The sequence below is a fragment of the Pongo pygmaeus genome, chromosome 19 (genome assembly GCF_028885625.2).
Source record: "Pongo pygmaeus isolate AG05252 chromosome 19, NHGRI_mPonPyg2-v2.0_pri, whole genome shotgun sequence".
Lineage (NCBI taxonomy): Eukaryota > Metazoa > Chordata > Mammalia > Primates > Hominidae > Pongo > Pongo pygmaeus.
The window spans coordinates 53,777,949-53,803,043 of record NC_072392.2 but is presented as its reverse complement, the minus strand read 5'-3'; the positions used below and the strand labels follow the sequence as shown (position 1 = coordinate 53,803,043).

General features: G+C 45.0%; 2 protein-coding genes and 1 long non-coding RNA gene across 25 annotated transcripts in view; 2 read left to right on the top strand and 1 right to left on the bottom strand.

The window, feature by feature from the left end:
- TADA2A (transcriptional adaptor 2A) overlaps nucleotides 1-7,135 on the top strand; it is a 75,047-nt gene extending 67,912 nt beyond the window's left edge. For 12 of the 16 annotated variants that reach the window (XM_054456886.2, XM_063655510.1, XM_054456882.2 and 9 more), the window contains 2 exons: nucleotides 1,283-1,356; nucleotides 3,529-5,014. In XM_054456886.2, coding sequence (XP_054312861.2) covers nucleotides 1,283-1,356; nucleotides 3,529-3,714 — 260 coding nt within the window. In that variant the 3' untranslated portion in view covers nucleotides 3,715-5,014. Of the gene's footprint in view, nucleotides 1-1,282; nucleotides 1,357-3,528; nucleotides 5,015-5,143 lie in introns of those variants that run through there. The other 4 variants (XM_063655512.1, XM_054456884.2, XM_054456883.2 and 1 more) reach the window with 2 other exon arrangements.
- A 5,257-nt stretch (nucleotides 7,136-12,392) lies between these two features.
- On the bottom strand, nucleotides 12,393-15,223 carry LOC129016980 (uncharacterized). Its single transcript, XR_008494984.2, has 3 exons — nucleotides 14,983-15,223; nucleotides 13,784-13,877; nucleotides 12,393-12,737 (listed from the first exon to the last, which is right to left on the bottom strand). It is a non-coding gene; the product is annotated as an uncharacterized LOC129016980 (long non-coding RNA).
- DUSP14 (dual specificity phosphatase 14) overlaps nucleotides 15,131-25,095 on the top strand; it is a 25,298-nt gene continuing 15,333 nt past the window's right edge. For 3 of the 8 annotated variants that reach the window (XM_054456877.2, XM_063655518.1, XM_054456878.2), the window contains exon 1: nucleotides 16,552-16,704. The gene's annotated coding sequence lies outside the window, so the exon portion shown is untranslated. Of the gene's footprint in view, nucleotides 16,380-16,551; nucleotides 16,705-16,769; nucleotides 18,385-25,095 lie in introns of those variants that run through there. The other 5 variants (XM_054456881.2, XM_063655520.1, XM_054456880.2 and 2 more) reach the window with 5 other exon arrangements.

Below are 25,095 nucleotides of genomic sequence, written 5' to 3'. Positions count from 1 at the left end.
TACCCGGCCTCTTGTTCATTGTTTGTTCCTAGCCTGTGTTAGCCTTTCTCACCCCTTATATTTAGGCTGAGGAGATCTCTTGCTCTCCTTTATATTCTGAGTTCTTAAGGCATCTATGTATTGGAAGCCTGGCATCTTTGATTGTAGCCTAGACTCTGGTGACTTTTGTGAGGAACCAAATGGTTTTATCTCCCTTTTTGAAGGATTTGGAATAATCCCTTATGCCTTTTGTTGATATAACAGAGAAGCCTGTTTTCCACCAGAGGAGCTTGTAACAGTCCCTCCCCTTTCTCTGCCCCACTTGAAAAGCAACCTCTATAAAACTTCGACATTTTCTTTGCTTAACTCAGTCTATCCATTCCCAGCTGAATACCAATCCCTAATACACATTCAAAACAAAACCAAAAAAGTTTTGCTCATCAAGCTTCCCCTCCTGGCCAGTGACTTGGGTTTCTTTCTCAGGTGTGTGAGTTAACCTCAGCCCCTGCTTTGCCATATAATGGCTCATTGTTCCTGTTTGTGGATCTTGCAGGTAAACAGGGCTACTTTGGAAGGAACAGATATTCCCTCACATAATAAAAAAGAAGGGCCTTTTGCTGGCCTAACAGTCTTTCTTTGATCTGAAGGCACACAGTACTTGGTTAATTACCATGTTTGCCTTGTACTGCTGGCCAAGTGGCAAGGATTAGGGAATGTCTGTTCTGCAGTTATTATTTCCATTCATCAGCTGTCAAAGCAGGCATTGTGTGACTTTTCTTAACTGGATGACATCTGGGCATCAGATTTTAGAGTCTCCTACATGGTTAGGAAGAAATAGGTGATAGTCGGGCATGGTGGCATATGCCTGTCTTCCCAGGTAGTTGGGAGGCTGAGGCAGAAGGATCACTTGAGCCAGGGAGATTGAGGCTATAGTGAGCTATGATCGCAACACTGCACTCCAGCCTGGGCAACAGAGTGAGACCCTGTCTCAAAAATAATAAGAGATAACTACTGTGGTGAGTAGTTACGTTTGATGCTAAGGTATGTGTGACTGTATGTGTATTTTAGCAGATTGTGGGTAATTCATGTCCCCTGAATATGTAATTCATTTTTATTTTCAAGTGAATGTTCGGGTGCCCACGTTGTTAGCTAAACAGGCCTGAGGGAATAGGACAGGATTTCCTAAGCTGGATATAGTGATCCTATACCTAGCTGGCCTGGCTGCACTGAACTTTTTAATACTTTACACCTGAGAAATTGTCGCTCCTATTAAATCTATGCTGTTTCCTTTCTCTGTCTATAGGTAGACGGAGTGCACCACCCTTGAACCTCACTGGCCTCCCTGGCACAGAGAAGCTGAATGAAAAAGAAAAGGAGGTAACAAAAGGGACGGGGCTGGGAGAAAGAGAATAGGGGCTGATTATTCATTGAGTTGTCATTAAAAATCCATTACAGGGTCAAACCCCTTTTGTTTCATTCATCTAACTTATATGCACAGCTTTGGTGAATCCTAGAAGTCCAAGAGCTAAAGTGCCGTTTGTGGCAGATCTCAGAGAATTGCTTGCTTACCTTGTCACCCTACCACCATTCCTCTTTTGGGGAAAGCACATGTGGTGTGTAGATTACATAATACTAGCAACTATCATCTATTGAGCACTTACCATGTGCTACTTTACTAAGTGCTTTATGTAAATAAAATTAATTTTTTGTAAACCTAAAGTAACTTATACATGAAAATAGGTATTTCCTATCAGAATGGCTGCCTTGAAAAGTTCTATACTTATTCCAACAACATAATCATTATTTAAAACATTTTTGTAAATTGTCTCCAGAGCATGTTTATAAACATAAGGAAAAGATTTTTACATCACATATAGTCATGTTAATTTTAATTTTAAAAATTATTATTATTTTATTTTTATTTATTTATTTTTTTTTTGAGACGGAGACTTGCCCTGTCGCCCAGGCTGGAGTGCAGTGACGCGATCACAGCTCACTGCAGCCTCCACCTCCCAGGTTCAAGCGATTCTTCCGCCTCAGCTTCCCGAGTAGCCGGGACTGGACTACAGGCGCGTGCCACCACGCCTGGCTAATTTTTGTAGTTTTTAGTAGAGACGGGGTTTCACCATGTTGGCCAGGCTGATCTTGAACTCCTGACATGATCCATACACTTCAGCCTCCCAAAGTGCTGGGATTACAGGCATGAGCCACCTCGCCCAGGCTATTTTTTTTTTTTTTTTTTTGAGACAGTCTTGCTCTGTCACCCAGGCTGGAGTGCAGTGGCGTGATCTCGGCTCACTGCAACCTCTGCCTCCCAGGTTCAAACGATTCTCCTGCCCCTGAGTAGCTGGGACTACAGGCGCATACCACCACACCCGGCTAATTTTTGTATTTTTAGTAGAGACGGGGGTTTCACCGTGTTAGCCAGGCTGGTCTCGAACTCCTGACTTCAGGTGATCCACTCACACCAGCTCCCAAAGTGCTGGGATTATAGATGTGAGCCACTGCACCAGGCCTGATTTAAAAAATTATGTGACCTACTTTTTCCAATTGCAATCATCAGACATGTCTTCATATTGATTTTATCTGTTTTTAAAATTTAAAGCCAGCCTCATAAGAGTCATCATGAGTAGTTTTCAGAAAACTGTGTCACATCTCTGAAGTCTGTTCCTCTTTTGGAGGAGTTCCTCTTTTGCTCCTCATATGCTCCTTTTATAATTCCCAAGGTCAGTTCCCCATCTCCCACCATATATCATTAGTTCAGTTCAGATAATACGGAAGGGTCATAGTGTAGGGGATAGTGTTAGTCTTATTTTATCCATCAGGAACAGTAACGATTAGTTTGGGAGTGGAAGGAAATGTATGTAGTATCTATGTATTGCTGAAGAAGGTCATAGGTCAGCCTGATTCAAATATTGAATGGCCTGGAATTTCAAGCTTTTTTTTATCCTTACCCACATAATGGTGACCTCAGATTCCTCATTGCTGGATAATGTGGCAATTTTCTAGATTTTTAGCAGTTAAAGTTACCTCCTCTTAGCAAGGTCTCTTTATCTCCTGTCCCTTTGAAGTAGGAAATGTAATCCCCAAAGCAGGGACTACTGCTTTATACTGACACTAAAAACAATGTGATGCAGCCTTGAGAATCCAAGTGTCTATGCGTCCTGCCCCCACTGTGCCCCATGGCTCTTCCCTGACCATTGGTGCTGGGACTGTACCTGGGCATTTAGTGTTTGACTCCTGAAAGAGCCAGGGTGCTCCTCAGGAGCACATATTTGTAATCCCTAACAAACCCAGGCCCCTGAGCCAGCTGGCACGTGCTAAAGGCTCTTCTAGCATCACACCCTGGCTTTCTCTTCCTGGGTGTGTCCTTAGGGAGTGTTCTCTCCAGAGAGGAAGAGACTAAATGGAATGTAGTCCAGCCACCCATCAGCTCCTATAAATAGTTGGAGGTTGATGTCACTTTAAAAAAATTTTTTGCTATACCTGCTGGATTAAATTACGAAAATGACAGATGTTAATGTTTATTAAATTTGCCATGTCTTGCAGCTCTGTCAGATGGTGAGGTTGGTCCCTGGAGCCTATTTAGAATACAAATCTGCTCTATTGAACGAATGTAACAAGCAAGGAGGCTTAAGACTGGCGCAGGCAAGAGCACTCATCAAGATAGATGTGAACAAAACCCGGAAAATCTATGATTTCCTCATCCGAGAAGGATACATCACTAAAGGCTAAGGCTCCAAGGGCTTGGGATCAGAAGTCAGAAGTTTGGAATGTGGTGGGTCAAAGGACAGTGTGGGTGGGCATTCTGGAGAGTTGTTTTTCAGCTGAATTCTCATGGTGAAAAGAGGGGAAAGGACAAAGGAAACCTTAAGTTGTATTAAGTCTACTTTCTTCTCCATCCTGCTTTAAAACGCTCCTGTTGTTGGTATTGTGCTGCAGAGTTGTGTGCTACATAAGCTATTATTAAATGTGAGTGGGCATTCATTCCTAACACCTCTTGTAACTAAAAGAACCATAGTACCTCACATCACAGTGCTGGTAGAAATAGAACTAAACCACAGTCTGTAGTCCCAGGAGTCCAGCTCAGATCCTTATATTGCGAGGTAAGTTTGCTGATTATCTGCCTTGCCTTCAAACACTACAGACAGATTTAAAATAAAGAGAAAGGTTTTAGAGCATAAGACAGCTCTTGTCGAAGGATTTTTTAAGCTGACACCTTTTTTGTTTTGTTTTGTTTTGTTTTTGAGACAGAGTTTGCTCTTGTCCTCCAGGCTGGAGTGTGATGGCAAGATCTCAGCTCACTGCAACCTCTGCCTCCCGGGTTCAAGTGATTCTCCTGCCTCAGCCTCCCGAATAGCTGGGACTACAGGTGTCCACCACTACGCCTGGCTAATTTTGTATTTTTAGTAGAGACAGGGTTTTGTCATGTTGGCCAGGCTGGTCGCAAACTCCTGACCTCAGGTGATCTGCCCGCCTCAGCCTCCCAAACTACTAGAATTACAGGTGTGAGCCATCACGCCCAGCCTAAGCTGACAACTTTTATGGGTAAAGGGGAAGAAAATATCCTTATGATGGTCTTATCCCAAACTGCATCTTTAACTTCGGCCAGGCAAGGTGGCTCGCCTGTAATCCCAGCACTTTGGGAGGCTAAGGTGGGCGGATCACGAGGTCAGGAGTTCAAGACCAGCCTGACCAACATGGTGAAACCGTCTCTACTAAAAATACAAAAATTAGCTGGGTGTGGTGGCGCATGCCTGTAATCCCAGCTACTCAGGAGGCTGAGGCAGGAGAATTGCTTGAACCCAGGAGGTGGAGGTTGCAGCGAGCCGAGATCGCACCACTGTGCTCCAGCCTGGGCGACAGAGTGAGACTCTGTCTCAAAAAAAAAAAAAAAACAAAAAAAAAACTTTAATGTCTGGCTTTGTACTTTGCAGTCTGCCTGTCTAATCTGCAGTAGTCTTTTGAGGAGGTGGCACCGGATATAACATGTCTCTGTTATTTTTAGAATTAATTAAAATGTTTTGCTATTTAATTTGTGGGTGTGTCAAATATTCTGGTAACTGAAGCACACTTAAGGTGTTGGATGCCCGCCTCATCACGCTGCACTGTCTGCTGTCATATGTGTCCTGAACTCACCCTGTTTTTGCCCTGGGTTTCCCAGGATACCAAGCCCCTGAGGATGGAGATGATGCAACAAACCTCAGCTTTGCTTGGATTGAGACTTGAACCCTATTTCTCAATGGTGAAAGGCTAGCCTGCAATAAAAGCTGCTTTTAAAACAGAAGTAAAGCAGCTTTATATATGGGACTCACTAGATATGAGGGTAAGTAGCCCCACCACATGTAAAACTTGGTCCTCAAACCCTTCTGCAGAATAAGAAGCCAAACTTATGGTTATCTTGTTTCTGTTAGAAACAAAGTTGTATATAGAAATAACTTCATCAGAATCTACACAAATCACATCGAATAGCTGACTGTTTAATTCCTTCTGCATTCAAATATCTAATTAAAATATTGTGTGCTTTGTTGGAAGCATCTGCTCCAACTTTTGACTGTTGTAAATATGCATGCAGGTGGGAAGGGATTCATCTAAGGGATGAGAAATGAAAAAGACACTCTCAGGACCTGAGGGAATTCAGATAGAGGACTTCGATTTTTTAAAAAGAATGACGTGAAAATGATCTGTTTTCCTTGTATAGTCATATCTCATAGAAAACATTTTACCACTACCATCACCCCTAGTTGGTTGTGAAGTGATTGCCTCTTATCCCTGAAAGGAAACTCCTGTTCTGAAAAGTTGGGATGCATTAGACACCGGTGTTAGGTGATGTCTGTTGTAGTCTGAAGAGTCCTTAACCTTGATTAAGGAAGGCTTCCTGGGAGAGGTGGGCTTTTGGGGCAATTATATGATAGAGAAGAGAGAGAAAAATGGCAGATGGAAGTGGGAGACAGTTCCACACACGGGGTGGAGAATGATGTGGAGGCAGCAGTGGGTGTAAGGACAATGGTGCCAAGAGATTTATTTGGCTAGAACACAAGGGGCAGCTGGGTAGTTAGGAGTAGGAGGATGGTAGGACAGTCTGACAGAAACCTTGGAAACAGTTGAACTCTGAAAAGCTGATGGGAAATCAGTAGATTTCATGAGGAAAATGGCATGATTGAAAATAGTAATAGAAAAATAAGACCGAAGTTTTAAATGACTGGATTTTCGAAAGTAGGATTATTATTTCTTTGGTATACCCAACTTTGCAAAGATACGTAGCATTGCATCCTTCCTCTTTGCTTCTAGACAGGGTTGGCCATAAACCAACTACACTGATAGAGGTCTCTCCAGATTGTCTCAGAAGAGAGAGAGTTTACCCTGAAACTTAATGACATGAATAAGACCTGTTTACTGAAATTTTTATTGCAATTTAACGTTAAAAGTTTCCGCTGGAGTTTTATGCATATTTTTCTCTCTAAGTGGTGGGAAATAAAGAACAAATCTCTTTCCATGTAATGACTCTTCTCTGTGCTCAAAGACCAAGAAAGACTCTGTCTCTTGAGATACCAATTAATACTAAATATTCACGGTTTATCTTTTCCTGGGTCCCAGTTTCTTTCCTTTTATTGTTAACCATCTTCACTTCCCCCGCTTTTAAAAATCTGAACTCAATTAAGCAACCAGTCATTGAAATCTTCCTCAGCTGGGGGTTAGCGGGAAAAGGGAGAAAACCAATGGCATTCATCAATAGCAACAAAATCCCAGTTTGTAAGTCATTCTAGCTTTAGGAAATATGTAGGTATGTAACAAGAGAAAAACTCTCCATTGAAGAATCAGAGGCCACATTACACAGCAGTTTGGGAAAACTCACTCATAAATATGTATGAGTTTTATTATTTCTTTGGTAAACCCAACTTTGCAAAGCTTTACACCTAGAATCCCTCCAAAAAACACTTTTTCACCCATCTTTAAGCAAACAGTGGTACTATATTCTCAACAGCATTCTGGGGAACTTCACCCATTCATTTTTAAGGATATCTTTGTGGACACCTTCTAAATATACATTGCATTATTCTTGACAACACAAAAGGGTTTTCTGTATCTTACATGCATCTAGCTTTTTGTTTGAATTTCTAAAAATTATATTTAAATAAAAGTTTGATTCAAGAGATACTGCTGATCTGGAAGCTTTGCTTTCCTTTCCAACGTGCTTAGCCAAATGCAGCTAACCTTTCCCACATCTGCCAGAAAGGACCATCTTTGGAACACCAGGACACTGCCATGTCTGTGGCCTTGCATAGAAGAGTTGGCCAAGCTAAAAGATTTCTTTTTAATCAGACACAGGCTGGGTGCAGTGGCTCATGCCTGTAATCCCAGCACTTTGGGTGGCTGAAGTGGGAGAATCACTTGAAGCCAGGAGTTTGAGACCAGGCTGGACAACACAGCAAGACCCCCATCTCTATATTAAAAAAGAAAGAAAGAATGCTGGGTGTGGTGGCTCACGCTTTTTGTCCTAGCTACTTGGAAGGCTAAGGCAGGAGGATTACTTGGGCCTGGGTAGTTAAGGCTGCAGTAAGCCATGATTGTGCTACTGTAATGTAGCCTGAGTGACAGGGCAAGACCCTGTCTCTACCAAAAAAAAAAAAAAGATGATACCTAGTCCTTTTGAGCCAAATGTAAGTGAAACAGAACAAGAGCAGGGTCACAGCAGCCTGAATAGTAATAGTCCTGCTGACATAGGCACTTGATTTGGGAGTGAGAACAGTAGTGAAGAGCTTTTAGGCAGGTGGCTCAGGCCTGTAATCCCAGCACTTTGGAAGGATGAGGTGGGCAGATCACTTGAGATCAGAAGCTCAAGACTAGCCTGGCCAACATAGTGAATCCTCGTCTCTACTAAACATACAAAAATTACCCAGGCGTGCTGGTTCACGCCTATAATCCCAGCCTCAGGGAGGCTGAGGCAGTAGAATCACTTGAACCCAGGAGGCAGAGGTTGCAGTGAGCTGAGATTGCGCCACTGCACTCCAGCCTGGGCAACAGAACAAGACTGTCAAAAAAAAAAAAAAAAAAAAAGTGAGGAGCTTTTAACTTAGGAATTTGGAAACTAAGTAGCCAGTCCTTGAGGTGTGCATCAGAACTGAGGTGTTAGTATGCTGTGTTTGAGGAGGGAAAAATGAAGTTTCTGAGAGGTATGGAAAACCAGTTTCTTTGTCTAATGGCAGGGAGTTCTTTTTCTGTTGTTTGTTGCCTTGGCTTCCAGCAGTTAAGGTGTACTGCAATCAAACTGCCCTTTGATTTGATTGACTAAGCTACAAATCAGAGACATTATTTAAGGGAAAGATGAATGTCGTGCATCTGCCATTACAATTCCTTTGTCACTTGAGTAGCTTATGCATTGTGTCCTAGGCCCCCTTCCCTGTTGACAGTAGAAATAAGGAAATGGAGATAGCACAGGAAATTACAACTAAAAGGTTCAAACCCCTGAAAACTACAAAAAATTTATTTCATAGATGTAGCCCTGAAGGTCACTGTACTTACCCTTGTCTTTGAAAACCCTGTAGTTAAATTTTGCCAGCCCAGACTTGGGCTGGATAATTGAGTCTGATGCACCTATTTTCTACGTTAGAGCACCGGAATGGATTTTTGTGGCACCAAACTAATCATTTGGTTGAATTAACCCCCTCTTCTTAACCAAGCAATACTTTTTTCATCTTGGTCTGGTCTCCCCTGAGGCTGTGGGTGGCAAAAAGCTTCCAGGTAGCTTATAATAATCCTGCCTTGGTCCAGAGTTGTGTTGAACAGAATCAGCATCTTAGGAAATATGGAAAGGAGAAGGCCTCACAGTTGTTTTAAGAAACCAGCACTTTCTTAAGCAGAAATGCTGAATGCTGCCATCAAATCACCCTTATTCAGTGAACTGACAGCCAAGTGCCAACTCATGACACTTCTAACATCTCTCCTCTTGTTGGAAAGCTAGCTGCCGAGTATACTCCCCATTTCTGAAATTGTTCGCAATGACCTAAGACTTTCTTCCTATTGAACAATATATAACTATTGATTTGGATCCTTCCCTCGCCCCTCACCTTTCATTATCATCATTTAGGGAATTCCTTTAAAACCGAAAAACATATTAAGAAGTTAAAAATCAATGGAGGGCAGGCATGGTGACTCACACCTGTAATCCCAGCACTTTGAGAGGCTGAGCTCAGTGGGTGGATCACTTGAGGTCAGGAGTTCGAGACCAACCTCGTCAACATGTTGAGACCCCCGTCTCTACTAAAAATACAAAAATTAGCCGGGCGTGGTGGTGCATGCCTGTAATCCCAGCTATGGGAGGCTGAGGCAGCTGAGGCAGGAGAATCGCTTGAACCCAGGAGGTGGAGGTTGCAGTGAGCCGAGATCGCACCACTGCACTACAGCCTGGGCAACAGAGTAAGACTGTCTTAACAAAAAAAAAAAAAAAAAAAAAAAGGAATTTGGGTTGTGGGCTCTTAATCACTTCTGATACAGTTACTACCAGAGATAGCTAACTCCTGGACCGAGGGAGAGAATAGAGCATTTGCCCAATCGATGTCCCCCTATAAGAAAACTGATGTTTTTATTTCAGTTTCTAATCTTTAGGAAGCTGTCAAAGATGAAAAGGCCAATTTTTGGGGTAATTTAATAGCTTTTCCCAAAAATTATTGAAAAAGCGCAAAAAGTTCAGAAATGCCTTGAAGACTCTAGCTGAGATGGATGGATTGATTTGAACTTTTAGTAGCAAACGAGACAACAGGATTCCGACCCTGAGATCATGGTTATTTGCTTTGGAGAGATGGGGTAACAGCTTTTCCACACAATATCCTACTAGGAACCTCTTTTTAGCCTTTTTAAGGGCAAACTGCAGCTGATAAAGCCACTCCAGTGGAGGCAGAAGCATTTAAGCTCTAGCCACAGACAGGTGATAGGAATGTCAACCTCACCTGGCTGTCAACCCAACAGGAAAATCTTGGCCTTGTTCTGGGCATGCATAGCTTCAGATTCAGGACACCTGTCAGATCTAAGATGGGCATGGGTTTTAATTTCATTTAATTTCAACTTCCAGTGATACAAATGGCAGATGCAAAGTGAAATGCTTTTGAGAGCAAAGTCTCCCAGGGGTGCCTCTGCCCGCCCCCAGCGACTGTGGAAAAGAAGGCGTTTGTAGGAGAGAAGGGTGGCTATAGACGTCATTGCATCATCCAGATCCCAGCTGTGACCTGGCTCAGAGTTTTCCAGTTAAAAATAACCATGGCTTACAATTGGGGGAAAAGAGTAAACTGTTCCGTCTCCATGGAAACTAGGAGTGTGTGTGTTGGGGGGTGGGGGGAAGACAAGCTACAGATTTCTAGCACATTTGGCAAGATGGGGTGGATGTAGGGACCAGAAGCTTAGAGGCCCTCTGGTGAAAGTTGATACCCCTATTTAGCATCCAAGATGTGGCCAGACACTGCTCCAGGGCTCTGGAGACACTGCATCAAGGATTTGTTTACAACGATATGTACATCTTGGGTCTGGTGAAGAAATAATTTGGGTCTTCTGACTTCCTGTAACAGATTTGCTACTATTTGGCAAAGCAAAGAGCAGATGAGCAAGACTGTAGGTTAGATGTTGCCTTTTAACCAATCTGGGAACTTCCGTTACCTTTCCATTCACATTCTGTTTCTTAGCATATTCAGCACACCTTCATTTGCATATTCAGTAGTTTGGTTATGATACATGTAGTAGTTTATAACTAGAGGAGAAGTCTCCAGGTTTTTTGGGCTGGTTTGGAAATTTACTCCGCTTCAGTAAGACCAGGTTTTCTTCTTTGTTCCATGAGCTTATGCAAAGCATCATTCATTAGCTTGTTTGTCTTTAAAGGTAGGTCTCTTATCATTTCTGGTATACTTACTACCAGAGATAACTAACTCCTGAGGGGAGAATAGTTCACTTACCCTTTTTAAAAAGGTCTCTAAAATTTTCTTTTCTTCAAATACATTCAGTTGTAAACAAAATCGTTTTAAACACTTATTTTATTTTATTTTTTTTGAGACGGAGTCTCGCTCTGTCACCCAGGCTGGAGTGCAGTGGCGCAATCTCAGCTCACTGTAACCTCTGCCTCCCGGATTCAAGCAATTCTCCTGTCTCAGCCTTCTGAGTAGCTGGGACTACAGGTGTCTGCCACCATGCCCGGCTAATTTTTATATTTTTAGTAGAGATAGGGTTTCACCTTGTTGGTCAGGCTGGTCTCGAACTCCTGACCTCAGGTGATCCACCTGCCTCAGCCTCCCAAAGTGCTAGGATTACAGGCGTGAGCCACTGCACCCAGCCATTTGTTTATTTTTTGAGATGGAGTCTCACTGTGTCACCCAGGCTGGAGTTGCAGTGGTGTGATCTCGGCTCACTGAAACCTCTTCCTCCCTGGTTCAAGCAATTCTCCTGCCTCAACTTCCCGAGTAGCTGGGATTACAGGCGCACACCACCACGCGCAGCTAATTTTTGTATCTTTAGTAGAGACAGGATTTCGCCATGTTGGGTCAGGCTGGTCTCCATCTCCTGACCTCAAGTGATCCACTTGCTTCAGCCTCCCAGAGTGCTAGGATTTCAGGCGGGAGCCACCTCGCCCCACCAAAACACCCATTTTAAAATTAAGATTTATAGAGCAGGCTGGGCACAGTGGCTCATGCCTGTAATCCCGGCTACTCGGGAGGCTGAGGCAGGAGAATCGCTTGAACCCGGGAGTTGGAGGTTGCAGTGAGCCGAGATCGCGCCATTGCACTCCTGCTTGGGCAACAAGAGTGAAGCTCCGTCTCAAAAAAAAAAAAAATTTATAGAGCAAATAACTGAGGAAGAAGTAGGGATTGTTGACATTACTGGCCCTCTACAGCTAAATGCTTTCTTGTTTACCTGCCTGGTGTACTGAAAAGATCTGAGCACTAATCCCTGTTCTGGTATTTAATAGTAATGCAACCTTGGGCTGTTTCTTAATCCTTCATGTCTAAAGTGTGGTTGGTAATACCTACCTGACTGGGTTGATGAAGATTAAATGGGCCGGGTGTGGTGGCTTACGCCTGTAATCCCAGCACTTTGGGAGGCCAAGGCGGGTGAATCGCCTGAGCTCAGGAGTTTTTTTTTTCTTTTTGAGACGGAGTCTCGCTCTGTCGCCCAGGCTGGAGTGCAGTGGTGCGATCTCTGCTCACTGCAAGCTCTGCCTCCTGGGTTCACGCCATTCTCCTGCCCCAGCCTCCCGAGTAGCTGGGACTACAGGCGACTGCCACCACGCCCGGCTAAATTTTTTTTTTTTTTTGTATTTTTAGTAGAGATGGGGTTTCACATTAGCCAGGATGGTCTCGATCTCCTGACCTTGTGATCCGCCCACCTCGGCCTCCCAAAGTGCTGGGATTACAGGCGTGAGCCACCGCGCCCGGCCTGAGCTCAGGAGTTTTTGAGACCACCCTGGGCAACATGTGAAACCCTGTCTCTACTAAAATACAAAAAATTAGCTGGGCTTGGTGGCGCACGCCTGTGGTCCTAGCTACTCGCACCATAGCACTCCAACTTGGGCTACAGAGTGAGACTCCATCTCAAAAAAACAAAAACAAAAAAAACAAAAGATTAAATGGGTTAAGGTATATAACACACCTGGTGCCTCCCTTCCTTTTCTTTTCCCACTGAGCCTTTTCCCACTGAGCAGTCAGGTATGAGCAAGTACATGATTTTCCTGTACCACCCAATTCACATCATGCAAAAGTCTCACAGAGGGACATGAAGATCTGCAAGAACAAATGTTAAAACAGACAGATGTGCATTTTACAAGGATGTTGTTTATCTTGAAATTCTCATCACTGCATCATTGCTACTGCCCAAGGGTTGAATTAAGGGCAAAACATTTCAGAGACAGATTTGAAATTACCTAATTATCCTAGACATGTTGTAATGTTCCCTTTGATCATGCCTGGCTCAAAAAGCTTGATGTCAGGTTACAGAACTGTATGCATACTTTGATTGTAATTGTGTTAACAAAAGTAGAAAATCTTGCATACAATCAAGACCAGAAAGAAATCCAGATGCTAATTGTTGTTTTGTTAAGTAATAAAATTATGGTGAGCAATGCTTTTTCTCTCCTTTTTGCTTTTTTTTTTTTCTTATTTGTAATGTGACAATTCTTTATTACTTGGAAAGTACATTTTATGAGAACTGTGAAAACTCGAAAGTAGAAGTTCAAAGTATTTTACATTTAATAACATCTAGCTAATCCTTATGATATCTAGATAAGGTGCTACTTTACATCTTATGAAATAGCACAAGCCTTAGGCAAACTTCTGTAGTAGAAGAAATGTGTTCTGAGACTTCTGAGACTTCTATCCTGCTAGTTTTTAAGAAATCTTTTCTCCCAGAAACCTGGTGTCCAGTGTCCCTCTCAAATCTGCCAAAGGACAGTAGCTTAAAGATTTACTTATCTCAGGGGAGTTGCATTTTTATAGCCATCAATGGCATATAATTTGGAATTACAGGCACAGGCAAGCAGGCCTTCCGAATCTTTGTGAGCCACAAGACCCGATGGCACCCTGAAATCAAAATTCTGTAGACTGGGAGCCTTGTTAACCTCTGTTCCTCAATTCTGACAGATCAAAGCTGTTGCTAATTTGTTAACCAGAGGCAATGGTACAAATGGAAGATGCAACTATTCATTCTGAGGGACCCATAAAAGTCTTGATTAATCTAAGGAGCAGTCATTGCTCAAGCAGTTAAGGAGAATGTTTTTGGAAAGGCAGACATCAGAAGCTAAGCAGAGTACAAATTTCCACCCTCTACTTACTGTGTTAATCGTATCAGCTCTCACTCTTCGTAGATGCTGCCCTGCTTGAAAGCACTGCTTATTTAGCTGGGAGTCAGGAGAACCCAAACCCTACCTGGGCATAGACAAATTGTAATTTTATAGCAGACAGCCTTTAAAATGTTTCTACATCCACAATAGTTGACACTGCCAGGCGCAGTGGCTCATGCCTCTAATCCCAGCACTATGGGAGGCTGAGGCGGGAGGACTGCTTGAGCCTAGGAGTTCGAGACCAGCCTGGGCAACATATTATTTAAAGAGACCAGGTCTCTTTAGTAATAACAAGGCCAGGTGCGGTGGCTCACGTCTGTAACCTCAGGGGGCATCACCTGAGGTCGGGAGTTCAAGACCAGCCTAACCAACATGGAGAAACCCTGTGTCTACTAAAAACACAAAATTAGCCAGGCGTGGTGGCGCGTGCCTGTAATCCCAGCTACTCGGGAGGCTGAGGCAGGAGAATCACTTGAACCCGGGAGACGGAGGTTGCACTGGGCCGAGATTGTGCCATTGCACTCCAGTCTAGGCAACAAGAGTGAAACTCCGTCCCCCCCAAAATAATAAAAACTAATTAATTAGCCAGGCGTGGTGGCATGCCTGTAGTCCCAGCTACTTGGGAAGCTGAAGTGGGAGGACCACCTGAGCCTGGGAAGTGGAGGCTTCAGTGAGCCATGATTGCACCACTGCACTCCATCCTGAAGCCTACTTAAAAAAAAAAAACAGAAGAAAAATTGACATCTGTAAAAAAACTCACATACTTACAGTCTAGAAATGTGCTGTCCAGTAAGGTAGCCACTAGCCACATGTGGCTATCTAAATTTACTAAAATAAAATTTTAGATTCACTTCCTTAGTTACACTAGCCACATTTCAAGTGTTCAGTAGCCACATGAGGCTAGTGGCTACTGTACTGGATAGTGGTGATACAGAACATGTCCATCATCACACAAAGTTCTACTGGACAGTGCTGGTCCAGAAGAGAATACCTTCAAATTGCATTTTTGGTAGAGGCATGTATAAGCCCGCACTTCCACATTCTGTAAAGGCATAAAGCGCCTCCCTACCCCTGGGCATGTCTGTACAGTCATTAAATGGTCTGACTTCAGCACTTCTTTCTACTTAATCTCTAAATCTCTAAATCTTGACACGCACATCGCACACAACACAAACTCTATTTTAGCCTACCTCCCTCCTCTTCACTGACTCTTCATGGTAGGTTTAGTTCTCATAATCCATGAAAATGCCTAGCTCCTTGTCACTAGAGCTTGTTTTGGAAACCTGCCTACAGTGTAACAAGCTGGAATGTGAAGAGGGATGCATCTATCTGTGCTGCTGAGTCATTGAGTTGACTGAAGCTTCAAGGACTAGGGGGTGCTGAGCAGAAATGAAAACACACAATCCTTTCTGTTAGAGATTTGCTCTTTTCGTATTGGCATGTAAACAAGTAAGTCACTAAGTGAATTGACGTCACAATTTAGTGTTAGGAAGATGCTTTTCCCAGGCACGATTTGAACTCAGTGGTTTCCTGAATCTAGCAAAGTATGCTGCTTTGTTTTCTCTTAGATTAATTTTGCCTAATTTTAAAGCTTTGATTCTCTTTTTACGAAGACGAAAATAAATCTCTCTAGTCTGGGCCTTTTTCGTTTCCCAGGATTATCATTAAAATTGTCACTAACTTTTAGATAGTCCAGCACGCACCGGATGACTCTGAAGCCGGTTGGGCAGTGGAGATCGGGAAGAACATGAAAAAGCTTCAAAGCTTTTCGTTGAAGACTTCGGGAGATGTAAACCCCAAACGCGGGTTTTACTTCTCCGCTCCACCCCTCCCCGCAAACCCATGCCTACTCGTTTGACTGCTCAGCAATTCTGAGGCCAACGATTTGCAACGGCGAGGAGCAGGGGCTGGTGAGTCAAGGACTGGGCATGAAGTCAGGACTCTTAGGTGCCTTGACTCACGGCAGAGCCTTGAGGAAGTCGCTTTGCCTCCCACGTGTCTCCCCTCACCTGCCAGAGGCGGAGGGGAGGCGGGGCTGTGCTGGAAAACATCCATTTCGCATCGACTTGTTACAGATGGGCAGACCTGAATTTTAAAAGACCCTCAGAGTCACACAGCAAATGAGCCCTCAAATGCCCGTGTCCCGCCTGCGCTCTGGAGAACCCCTGCCCTGCCGCGGGGACTCGGGCGGTGGGTGTTGGCTCCGAGACTAGGACGGCACCTTGGCGTGGCGGGAGCAGGCGGAGATGCGCACGGAGGTTGCATGTTCACCTCCGGGTCTCGGGCGCCACGGCTGCCCGTACCTGTTCCAGCAAGGGTCAGCCAGGAACTGCCGCGCTACTGATTTTCCCTTCGCTCTTGGGTCCCAACTCCCGGGCTCTCCGGGCTGGGGAGGCGGTGGGGTGGGGTCGAGGCCGTCCCGAGCCACCCGCGGCGGCTTCACACCTGTATCGGATTTGCTTTCTCGACTTTAATCCTCTCCAATCCCGAAAGCACCCCAGCACAGCGCCCCCGCAGCCCGCCTCGAGCCCGGCTCATACGCAGACGCTGACTGGGGAAGCGAGGGATCGCCCGTGTGTGAGGCACGGTAAGAGACCAGGGGACCTGCACCGAGGAGCGCCCTGTAGGTGGCCGCTGCCTCGGGAGCTCGGGGCGCGCCCGGGCCAGCCCCCACGGCGCAGAAGCCCAGCGCGCACGCGCACCACCTGCCGCCCCGCGCTTCCCCCCGCCCCGCGCCGCGTCCCCCCACCTCCGGAGAGGGCGGCCAGGCGCAGGGAGCGTGCGCGCGGCCCGCCCCGGGCGCGGGCGGCGGGAGGAGGAGGCAGCGCGCGCGGCGCCCAGCCCGCAGAAGCCGGCGGCCGCGCAGGAGGACGGAGCCCCAGCCGCGACCCGCGACGCGCTGCGCCGCGCCGGTAGGGGACCCGTAGGCCCGGGGGGGGGGGTTGTGGGGAAGGTGTTGGGATGGGGGCGGGAGGGCGGTACTTCGCGCTTCGGGTCCCTGGGCGCAGGGGGACCCAGAGGCCCGCGCGACCCCGCCTCTGGAAACTTTGTGCCGGCGCCACCACCTGCTCCCCGGCGGTCCTTGACTCTTCTGGGCGGCGCGGGGAGGAGAGGCCCGGGACCCTCCGCAGCGCACCCTCGCTTGCCCTGGGCGTGCGCCCCCTGCCGCTCCCCCGCCGCGCCGCGGCGCACCCGCGACCCTGTCCCTGTGCCCCGGGGCTCCAGCATCCTCGGCCGCGCCTCTCCTCCGTCGCCTTCCGACGCCGCTGAGGCCGCCTAGTCTCGCTGGCATCCACCCGCTCTGGAGCGCGCCGCGGCTTTTTGCATCTCCCCGAGGTTTCTGGTGCATGGATAGAAGCAACTTGACTTTCAGCGATGCCAAGTGTCCAACTTGAGTCTTCCTCTGCGGTGGTAGATGGGTGTGCGCGGTGCTAACATCTGTCTTTTTATTTCTCCTAAGTACCCTTGCTCTGGAGCGAAGTTGAGTTTTTGTTTGTAAAGAGGAGGTGCGTGCTGTGGCCGCCTTAAGTGGATTGTATAAGTGTATTTAGGTGGATGTTGCCAGTGGTACCAGCCAGTGTTATGGTAACTGGGCATCCCAGAGGCTAGGGAAGGAGGAGCGACTTACAAATGCAGTTTTACTATGCAGGGATTTTTTTTTTTTTTTAAACCACCTTGTACTTTCTATCCGGCAAGACCTCTGGACATTTAATGTGTGTTAACTCGTTAGCTGTTCATTATGGTTTATAAGAGAGGGGGGTGGAGAGCGTTACCATCCCGTTTTACAGATGTAAAAACGGAGGCGAACAGCAAACTCCGGGTATCCTTAGTAACCTTAAAAGAATAGGGACCAAGAGATTTAACCCAGAGTCTCCTGGAATTCCTAGTCCCTAAGGCCACTCAGAAGTATAATGGAATGTTGGACCGTCCTCCCTGACATTCTACAGATCACTTAAGAGTCAGAGAGGCCGAGGCCAGCCGGCAGCTCCATGCCTGAGACTCAGCTCTGCCACAAAGTTAGGTCACACTGGACAAGTCACAGTTTCTTTCTGCTCATTTCCTTCCTGCTCTCTAAAACCAGGGGAACAAAGGTGCTGTATTCTTTGCAGAGTTGTGCGTGTGTCTGGAGGCTCCACTCCCTTGAGCTGCGATTTGGTTATTGTTAGTTGTTGTGGACTCATAAAGGCCCCCAGTCTTGGTTCCCTTGAGAAATGCAGGGAAGGGGGCACCCCCACAGTGAACGCCTCTTCTTCGCCAGAGACGCCTGAGAACTCACATCAGGGACACTTCACATCAGGGACAGGCCAGGCCAGGCCAGGCCAGAGACCCTGACCTGAGGGGGAGGGACGAGGGTTGCCACGAGGAGGTAGGAAGGAGCCCTGCACAGGAGGCTTGACACATGGGTCCTATTCCTGCCTCCAGCTCTGACTCATCTTCTGACGCTTGGGGGAGGAGAGGTAGTTGCTTGGTATTTTTGGCTTTCCCCCATAAAACTGGAGACAGTTTCCTTCATTCCAAGTCGTTTTAATGTCACTGTTGAACGTGTGTGTCCTGAGTTCTCATCTGAAAGCTTTCACATCGGTTGACTGCAGGTATGAGTTCTGTAATAATAATTAATAGAGTGGCATAAATGTATATTCATAAAAGACTAGCCAAGTATGTAAGTCCAGGAAATCCTTTAAGACTTTAACATTTTTAAAGGTGGACTTTAGGGAGGGCTATGTTTGATGGGTTCCTTTGCAACTGGGAGTTTAAGGCAAAATGGATTAAAAATGCTTTTCCCAAAATCACGAGAAATACATTAACCATTCTCTGTGACATTTAAACTTTACTAATAAGGTTAAAGCTTTCTTTTGAACCTCTTTCTCAAAAGTAACTGCCAAGTGCATCTTGATCGGTTTGTGTGCATCTTTTTAGACTTTTCTAAGCATTTTTATAAATGTTCGTTTGCACAAAGTGGTTTTTTAACCGAAATTAGTTATTTTAAAGTTGACTTGTCCTGTTTATAAAGATTTGGCTTCTGTCAAGAACAAGTAACGTGTTTAAGTACAACTGTTGGTAAAGTTTTAATAATCCTGATAGACGGTGTTACTTCTCAGGGCAAGGGGCAAATTACCCCTTTAAACAACTTCAGAGTAGTAGAATCATTACGATCCTAGGTTTTACTCTTAGGTGCTGAATAAAACTTTCCTATTTAAAAAAATCTAGGACTACTAGCCTATTGTTTTGTCTTTGCTTATAAAGAAACGTCAAAGGGAGTGGAAGGCAGGGAGAGTTGCTAAAGCAACCAAGGCCTGGGTATAAACTTACAGAGCTAACATTTAAGATGGCTTTATTATTTATGAAAGCTTCACTTCACCTGGGTGAAGACAAAGGAAAGTGTTAATGTGGGCACCCTTCAAATCAGTAATTTCAGGAAATGGATGGGTTAAAACAAAATTCATGTCAGGAGTCTGTGGATTTATATATTATACATTTACCGAGGACTTTTACCATGCTAAAGGTGCTGTGCCTGAATACAGAGGAAGAAGGCAAGTAAGGTCGGTCTCTGACCTTATGAAGCTGACAGGCAAATAGTGACAATCAGAGAGGGTTGGCCAGAATTGTTGTCATGGTTCTGAATTCCCAGAAATCAACATTAGATTTATTGAATTGTAAATTATGTAAAAAAGTGTCTAAAACAAATGGATAATTTGATGAATTATTTTAACGAAAACATAAGTGTAACCATCTTGCAGGTCAAGAATCTGACTCCAGAGGTCCTAGCCAGAAACTACCCTGACTTTTATGGAAGTCCCTCCTCCAGAGGTCCTAGCCAGAAACTACCCTGACTTTTATGGAAATCATTTCCTTCTTTTCTATAGTTTTTATCCCCTAAATATAAATCCCTAATTGACATAGTTTTATTTTGCTTGTTTTTAACCTCAATGCAAACTAAAAGTAGATACTCTTGTGAATTCTTTCTGGTCGGCATCGTGTGTGTGTGTGTGTGTGTGTGTGTGTATGTATGTGTGTGTGTGTGTATGTATGTGTATACACAACGCACATATATAATTTTTTAAATTTCTGCAGCATGCTATTTTAAAAGATTTATCCATATTGTTGCCTATGCCTGTAGTTGTTTTTGTTTTTTAATTTTTTTAGAGACATGGTCTCACTATATTGCCCAGGCTGGTCTTGAACTCCTGGGCTCAAGGGATCCTCCTGTCTGGGCCTCCCAAAGTGCTGGGATTACAGGTGTGAGCAACCACACCCAGCCCAGTTAGTACATTTTTGTCTTATGAACATACCACAAATTACCTGTCCACTGTTGATGGACATCTGGGTTGTTTCTGGTCTAGGGCAATTACGAACAGCCCTGAGTCAGGTGTGCATACCTTCAGCTTTACTAGTTGATACCTGGTTTCCAAAGTGGTTGTACCAATTTACATTCCTTCAGTGGTGTCAGCTTTGAGTTTGTAAGTCACTGTATTTGCTGTTTAATCACAATTATGCTTGAATATTTTCTGAATGAATGAATAAAGGTCCCCAGGTAGTCTGATCCCTGGCCTGTCATGTACCAGTGTATTTTTATTTAGTTATGTGGTTTGGACTAACCACCCAAACACCAGAAATGGTTTTCCCACTGTGTTTGGTTGACAAATATCTAATGGAATCCTTTCATCAATCTTTTTTTTTTTCCGAACAGATGAGTAGTTATAGGAAATTTTAAATATGCAAAATGAAGTACTAAAAATAAGTGGCTAGTACCTAGACGTTTTTTAAGGCTCTTGAATGAATCCTGCCTCTGGTGAATGTTTCCATTGTGCCCAGCCCTAAATGTGTAGGACAGTGTATTGTGCAGGAACCCAGGCCTATCGTTGTTAAAGTACCCTCTGAGGATGAGACTCCTGAAGAGGCACTGTGCACAGACCCTAACTCATACTTCTTGGCAATTCCAAAGTAACCACAGACTCTGTGCTACAGGAATCAATGACTCTTTTAAACGTTTTTTTGTTTCTTTTTTTGAGACGGAGTCTCACTCTGTCGCCCAAGCTGGAGTGCAGTGGTGCGATCTCGGCTCACTGCAAACTCCGCCTCCCAGGTTCATGCCATTCTCCTGCCTCAGCCTCCCTAATAGCTGGGACTACAGGTGCCCGCCACCATGCCCGGCTAATTTTTTGTATTTTTAGTAGAGACGGAGTTTCACCGTGTTAGCCAGAATGGTCTTAATCTCCTGACCTCGTCATCCGCCCGCCTCGGCCTCCCAAAGTGCTGGGATTACAGGCGTGAGCCACCATGCCCGGCTTTTAAATCTTTTAAATGTATTTTTCTCTAAATTTTCCTTTGCCTGAGAAAGTAGAAGTAGCTTAGAGCAGGGTTTTTGTTCGTTTTCTTTGTAAGAGATGGAGTCTAGCAGTGTGGCTCAGGCTGGCCTTGAACTCCTGGGCTCAAGGGATCCTCCCATCTCAGCCTCCTAAAAGCTGGGACTGCAGCATGTGCCACACCCAGCTTGAATTCCTGCTTTCTGAACAGACAGTTGCCAGCTTCACTTTGATTGCCTGGGTTTAGTTTTGCCAGCTGGATTTAAAGTGTGTGTGTGAGAGAGAGTGAGAGAATGTGAGAAAGAGAAGGAGCAGGAGGGAGGGTGTGGGGAGAGATGGGCAGTTCACCTGAGGGCAGCCATTAAATTCAGGAGTTCATTAAGTACTTACCATGTGCCTAGTATTATGTGCTGTGTTTCTGCCCTTACAGCAGAGTGTTATGCAATTCTGTAGGTTTACAAAATACCTCAGGGGAATCCTTTTTAGCTGGAGGGATAATGGAAGAACACTAGCACAAAGACTGAGATTTGTAGATCCTTTTTATTTCTTCTCTAAAGCATCTTGGAAAATAGCTAAATCACTCTATTTTCAGTCTTTATTTACATAAGTCACAAAGACTTTTTTGCTCATTATAGTAAAGATTTTTTTTCAGATTCTCTAAAATAATCACAATTTTGGAAACCACATGCGGATAAATTAGAAGTTTTCAGGAAAAGACACCCAAAGGAGGAGGAGTAAGAAGTCGTTAGTATGGGAACCTGTTGATCTGGGTGATGGGGGAGGAGCCCTGTCGTGTTCTTTGTCACCCCGTCGTCGGCCTTCCAGCGGGCAGCTTTCACAGAGGAGCTCCATTTTCCACCTGTTGCAGGGCAGGGGCAGCCTCAGCCTGGGCGAGGAGGCCTGGGGCTGAGATCACAGCCATGCCCTTTCATGTGCAGCCCACCCAGCTCACCTGGGCACGTCCCATTCTGTTCTTGCACCAACCTAGAGCAACCAGAGGTCCAGCTGGGTCAGCTTTTCACACCCCATGCCATGTTGAAACCTCTGTGGACAAGAAGGTTCTTTTGAAGTTCATATGCAACTGCTGGGTTTACTTCTATCTTTGTCCCAGAACAGTTTCTGCATCAGTGGCCTAGGGCGAGTTTGTTTGTTTGTTTTGACTCCTTATGTCTTTGAGTGTGTGGGTACATATGAGAAAACTCCCTAACTGGAGCATGCTGCTTCTGTTGACAAGTAAACATTATGTGGCAGAGAGCGCCTTCTAAGCACCAGCCTTCCCCCACCCCCCGGGAGAGTGACCAGGAGGTGAACTTGCTTTAAGTTTTTTTTGTTTTGTTTTGTTTTTTTGAGACGGAGTCTTGCTCCATCACCAGGCTGGAGTGCAGTGGCGCGATCTCAACTCACTGCAACCTCCGCTTCCCAGGTTCAAGCAATTCTCCTGCCTCAGCCTCCCGAGTAGCTGGGATTACAGGTGCATGTCACCACGCCCAGCTAATTTTTCTATTTTTAGTAGAGATGGGGTTTCACCATGTTCAGGCTGGTCTCGATCTCATGACCTCGTGATCCGCCTGCCTCGGACTCCCAAAGTACTGGGATTACAGGCATGAGCAACCGCGCCCAGCCTGCTTTAAGTTTTAAGGAAGCACTTCTAAAAATAAAATCTGGAAGTACTGTCAACATACAAATTACATACAAATTTGAAGATTTATAATGAAGAATTTTGCCAATTTAGCTAAAATCTAAATCTTAAGATTTAACTAAATCTTTTAAATCTTTGTGTTTCATTATAAAACACAAAACATTTATAATGAAGACACACTTCGTGTCATCATTGTAAATCTTTGGTGTTATTCTGGCTCCTATATAAAGAGCACTGGCAGGCTCAGGCCGGAAGTGGAGAGGGGGCTTGGACTGACAACTATGTTGTTAATTTTCTTCTATTAAAAATATTTTTTACTTTTGGAAATTGAAATCATATAGAAAGTTATGCTGGGCACAGTGGCTCACGCCTATAATCCCAGCACTTTGGGAGGCTGAGGCGGGTGGATCACTTGAGGTCAAGAGTTCAGTCGAGACTAGCCTGACCAACATGGTGAAACCCCATCTCTTATAAAAATGTAAAAATTAGCCGGGTGTTAGGCCGGGCGCGGTGGCTCACGCCTGTAATCCCAGCACTTTGGGAGGCTGAGGCGGGTGGTTCATGAGGTCAGGAGTTCGAGACCAGCCTGACCAACATAGTGAAACCCAGTCTCTACTAAAAATACAAAAATTAGCCAGGTGTGGTGGTGGGCCCCTGTAATCCCAGCTACTCCAGAGGCTGAGACAGAGAATTGCTTGAACCTGGGAGGTGGAGGTTCAAGTGAGCCAAGATCATACCACTGCAATCCAGCTTGGGTGAAAGAGCGAGACTCCATCTCAAACAAACAAACAAAAAATTAGCCGGGTGTGGTGGCATGCACCTGTAATCTCAGCTACTTGGGAGACTGAGGCAGGAGAATTGCTTGAACCCAGGACGCGGCAGTTGTAGTGAGCAGAGATTGTGCCATTGCACTCCAGCCTGGGCAACAGAGTAAGGCTCTGTCTCAAAAAAAAAAAAAAAAAAAAAGAAAAGAAAATTATTGAAAGCAAATTAACCAGCATCATAACTCACCATTCAAAAATCACTGGTCATACTTTATCTTTTATAATGCTTAAAAATTAAGCATTATCAAGTCAGAGCTTCCTTGGGCCATTTCTCTTCCTTTCCCACTGAGACAACCACTCCCATGAATTTGGTACATTTCCTTCCAACTCTATTTAAATATCAATTTTACTTCAAACTGCATTTTTTTTTTTTTTTTAAAGACAGAGTCTCTTCCCCAGGCTGGAGTGCAGTGGCACAATCTCGGCTCACTGCAACCTCCGCCCTCTAGGTTCAAGTGATTCTCTTACCTCAGCCTCCCGAGTACCTGGGATTATGGGCATGTGCCACCATGCCCAGCTAATTTTTGTATTTTTAACAGAGATGGGGTTTCACCATGTTGGCCAGGCTGGTCTCAAACCCCTGACCTCAAGTGATCCACCTGCCTTGGCCTCCCAGAGTGCTGGGATTACAGGCGTGAGCTACCTCGCTCAGCCTTCAAACTGCTTTTTTGATGAATGTCAAAAGGACATAGAGGCCGGGTGTGGTGGCTCATGCCTGTAATCCCAGCACTTTGGGAGGCCTAGGGAGGTGGATGACTTGAGCCCAGGAGTTCAAGTCCAGCCTGGGCTACATGGCAAAACCCGGTCTCTACAAAAAACACAAAAATTAACTGGATGTGGTGGCTCATGGCTATCGTTACAGCTACTTGGGAAGCTGAGGTGGGAAGATTGCTTGAGCTCGGGAGGTCGAGGCTGCAGTAAGCCATGATTGTGCCACTGTGCTCCAGGACTCTTGCTCAAAAAAAAAGACAAGACAAGACTAGGTATGGTGGCCCACGCCTACAATCCCAGCACTTTGGGAAGCCGAGGCCAGCCAGAGTATCACTTGAGTCTGGGAATTCAAGACCAGCCTGGGCAACATGGCAAAACCCCGTCTCTACAAAAAATTAGCCAGGCGTGGTGATGCACCCCTGTAGCCCCAGCTACTCAGGAGGCAGAGGTGGGAGGATCACTTGAGTCCTAGAGGTTGAGGCTGCAGTGAGCCTAGATTGCGCCACTGCACTCCAGCCTGGGTGACAGAGCAAGACCCTGTCTCAAAAAAAAAAAAAGACAGAAATCTTTACTAGCCTTTATTTTGTACTATCACATATGTTCTATGTTTAGGGGATGGAACTCTTAGAGCATTTCACATTATGTTTCTTTTTTTTTCCTTTTTGTCACATGATGTTTCTTGTTAACAAAAGTTGGAGAAGTATTTAGTGTTTTACAGAGCTTCAGTTACTTGGTGTAAACTTTCAGCCAAAGATGATCCAAAATGGAAATGGAGTGGAACTTGTTTTGTGTACTAGATTGTATCTTTTTTTTTTTTTTTTTTTT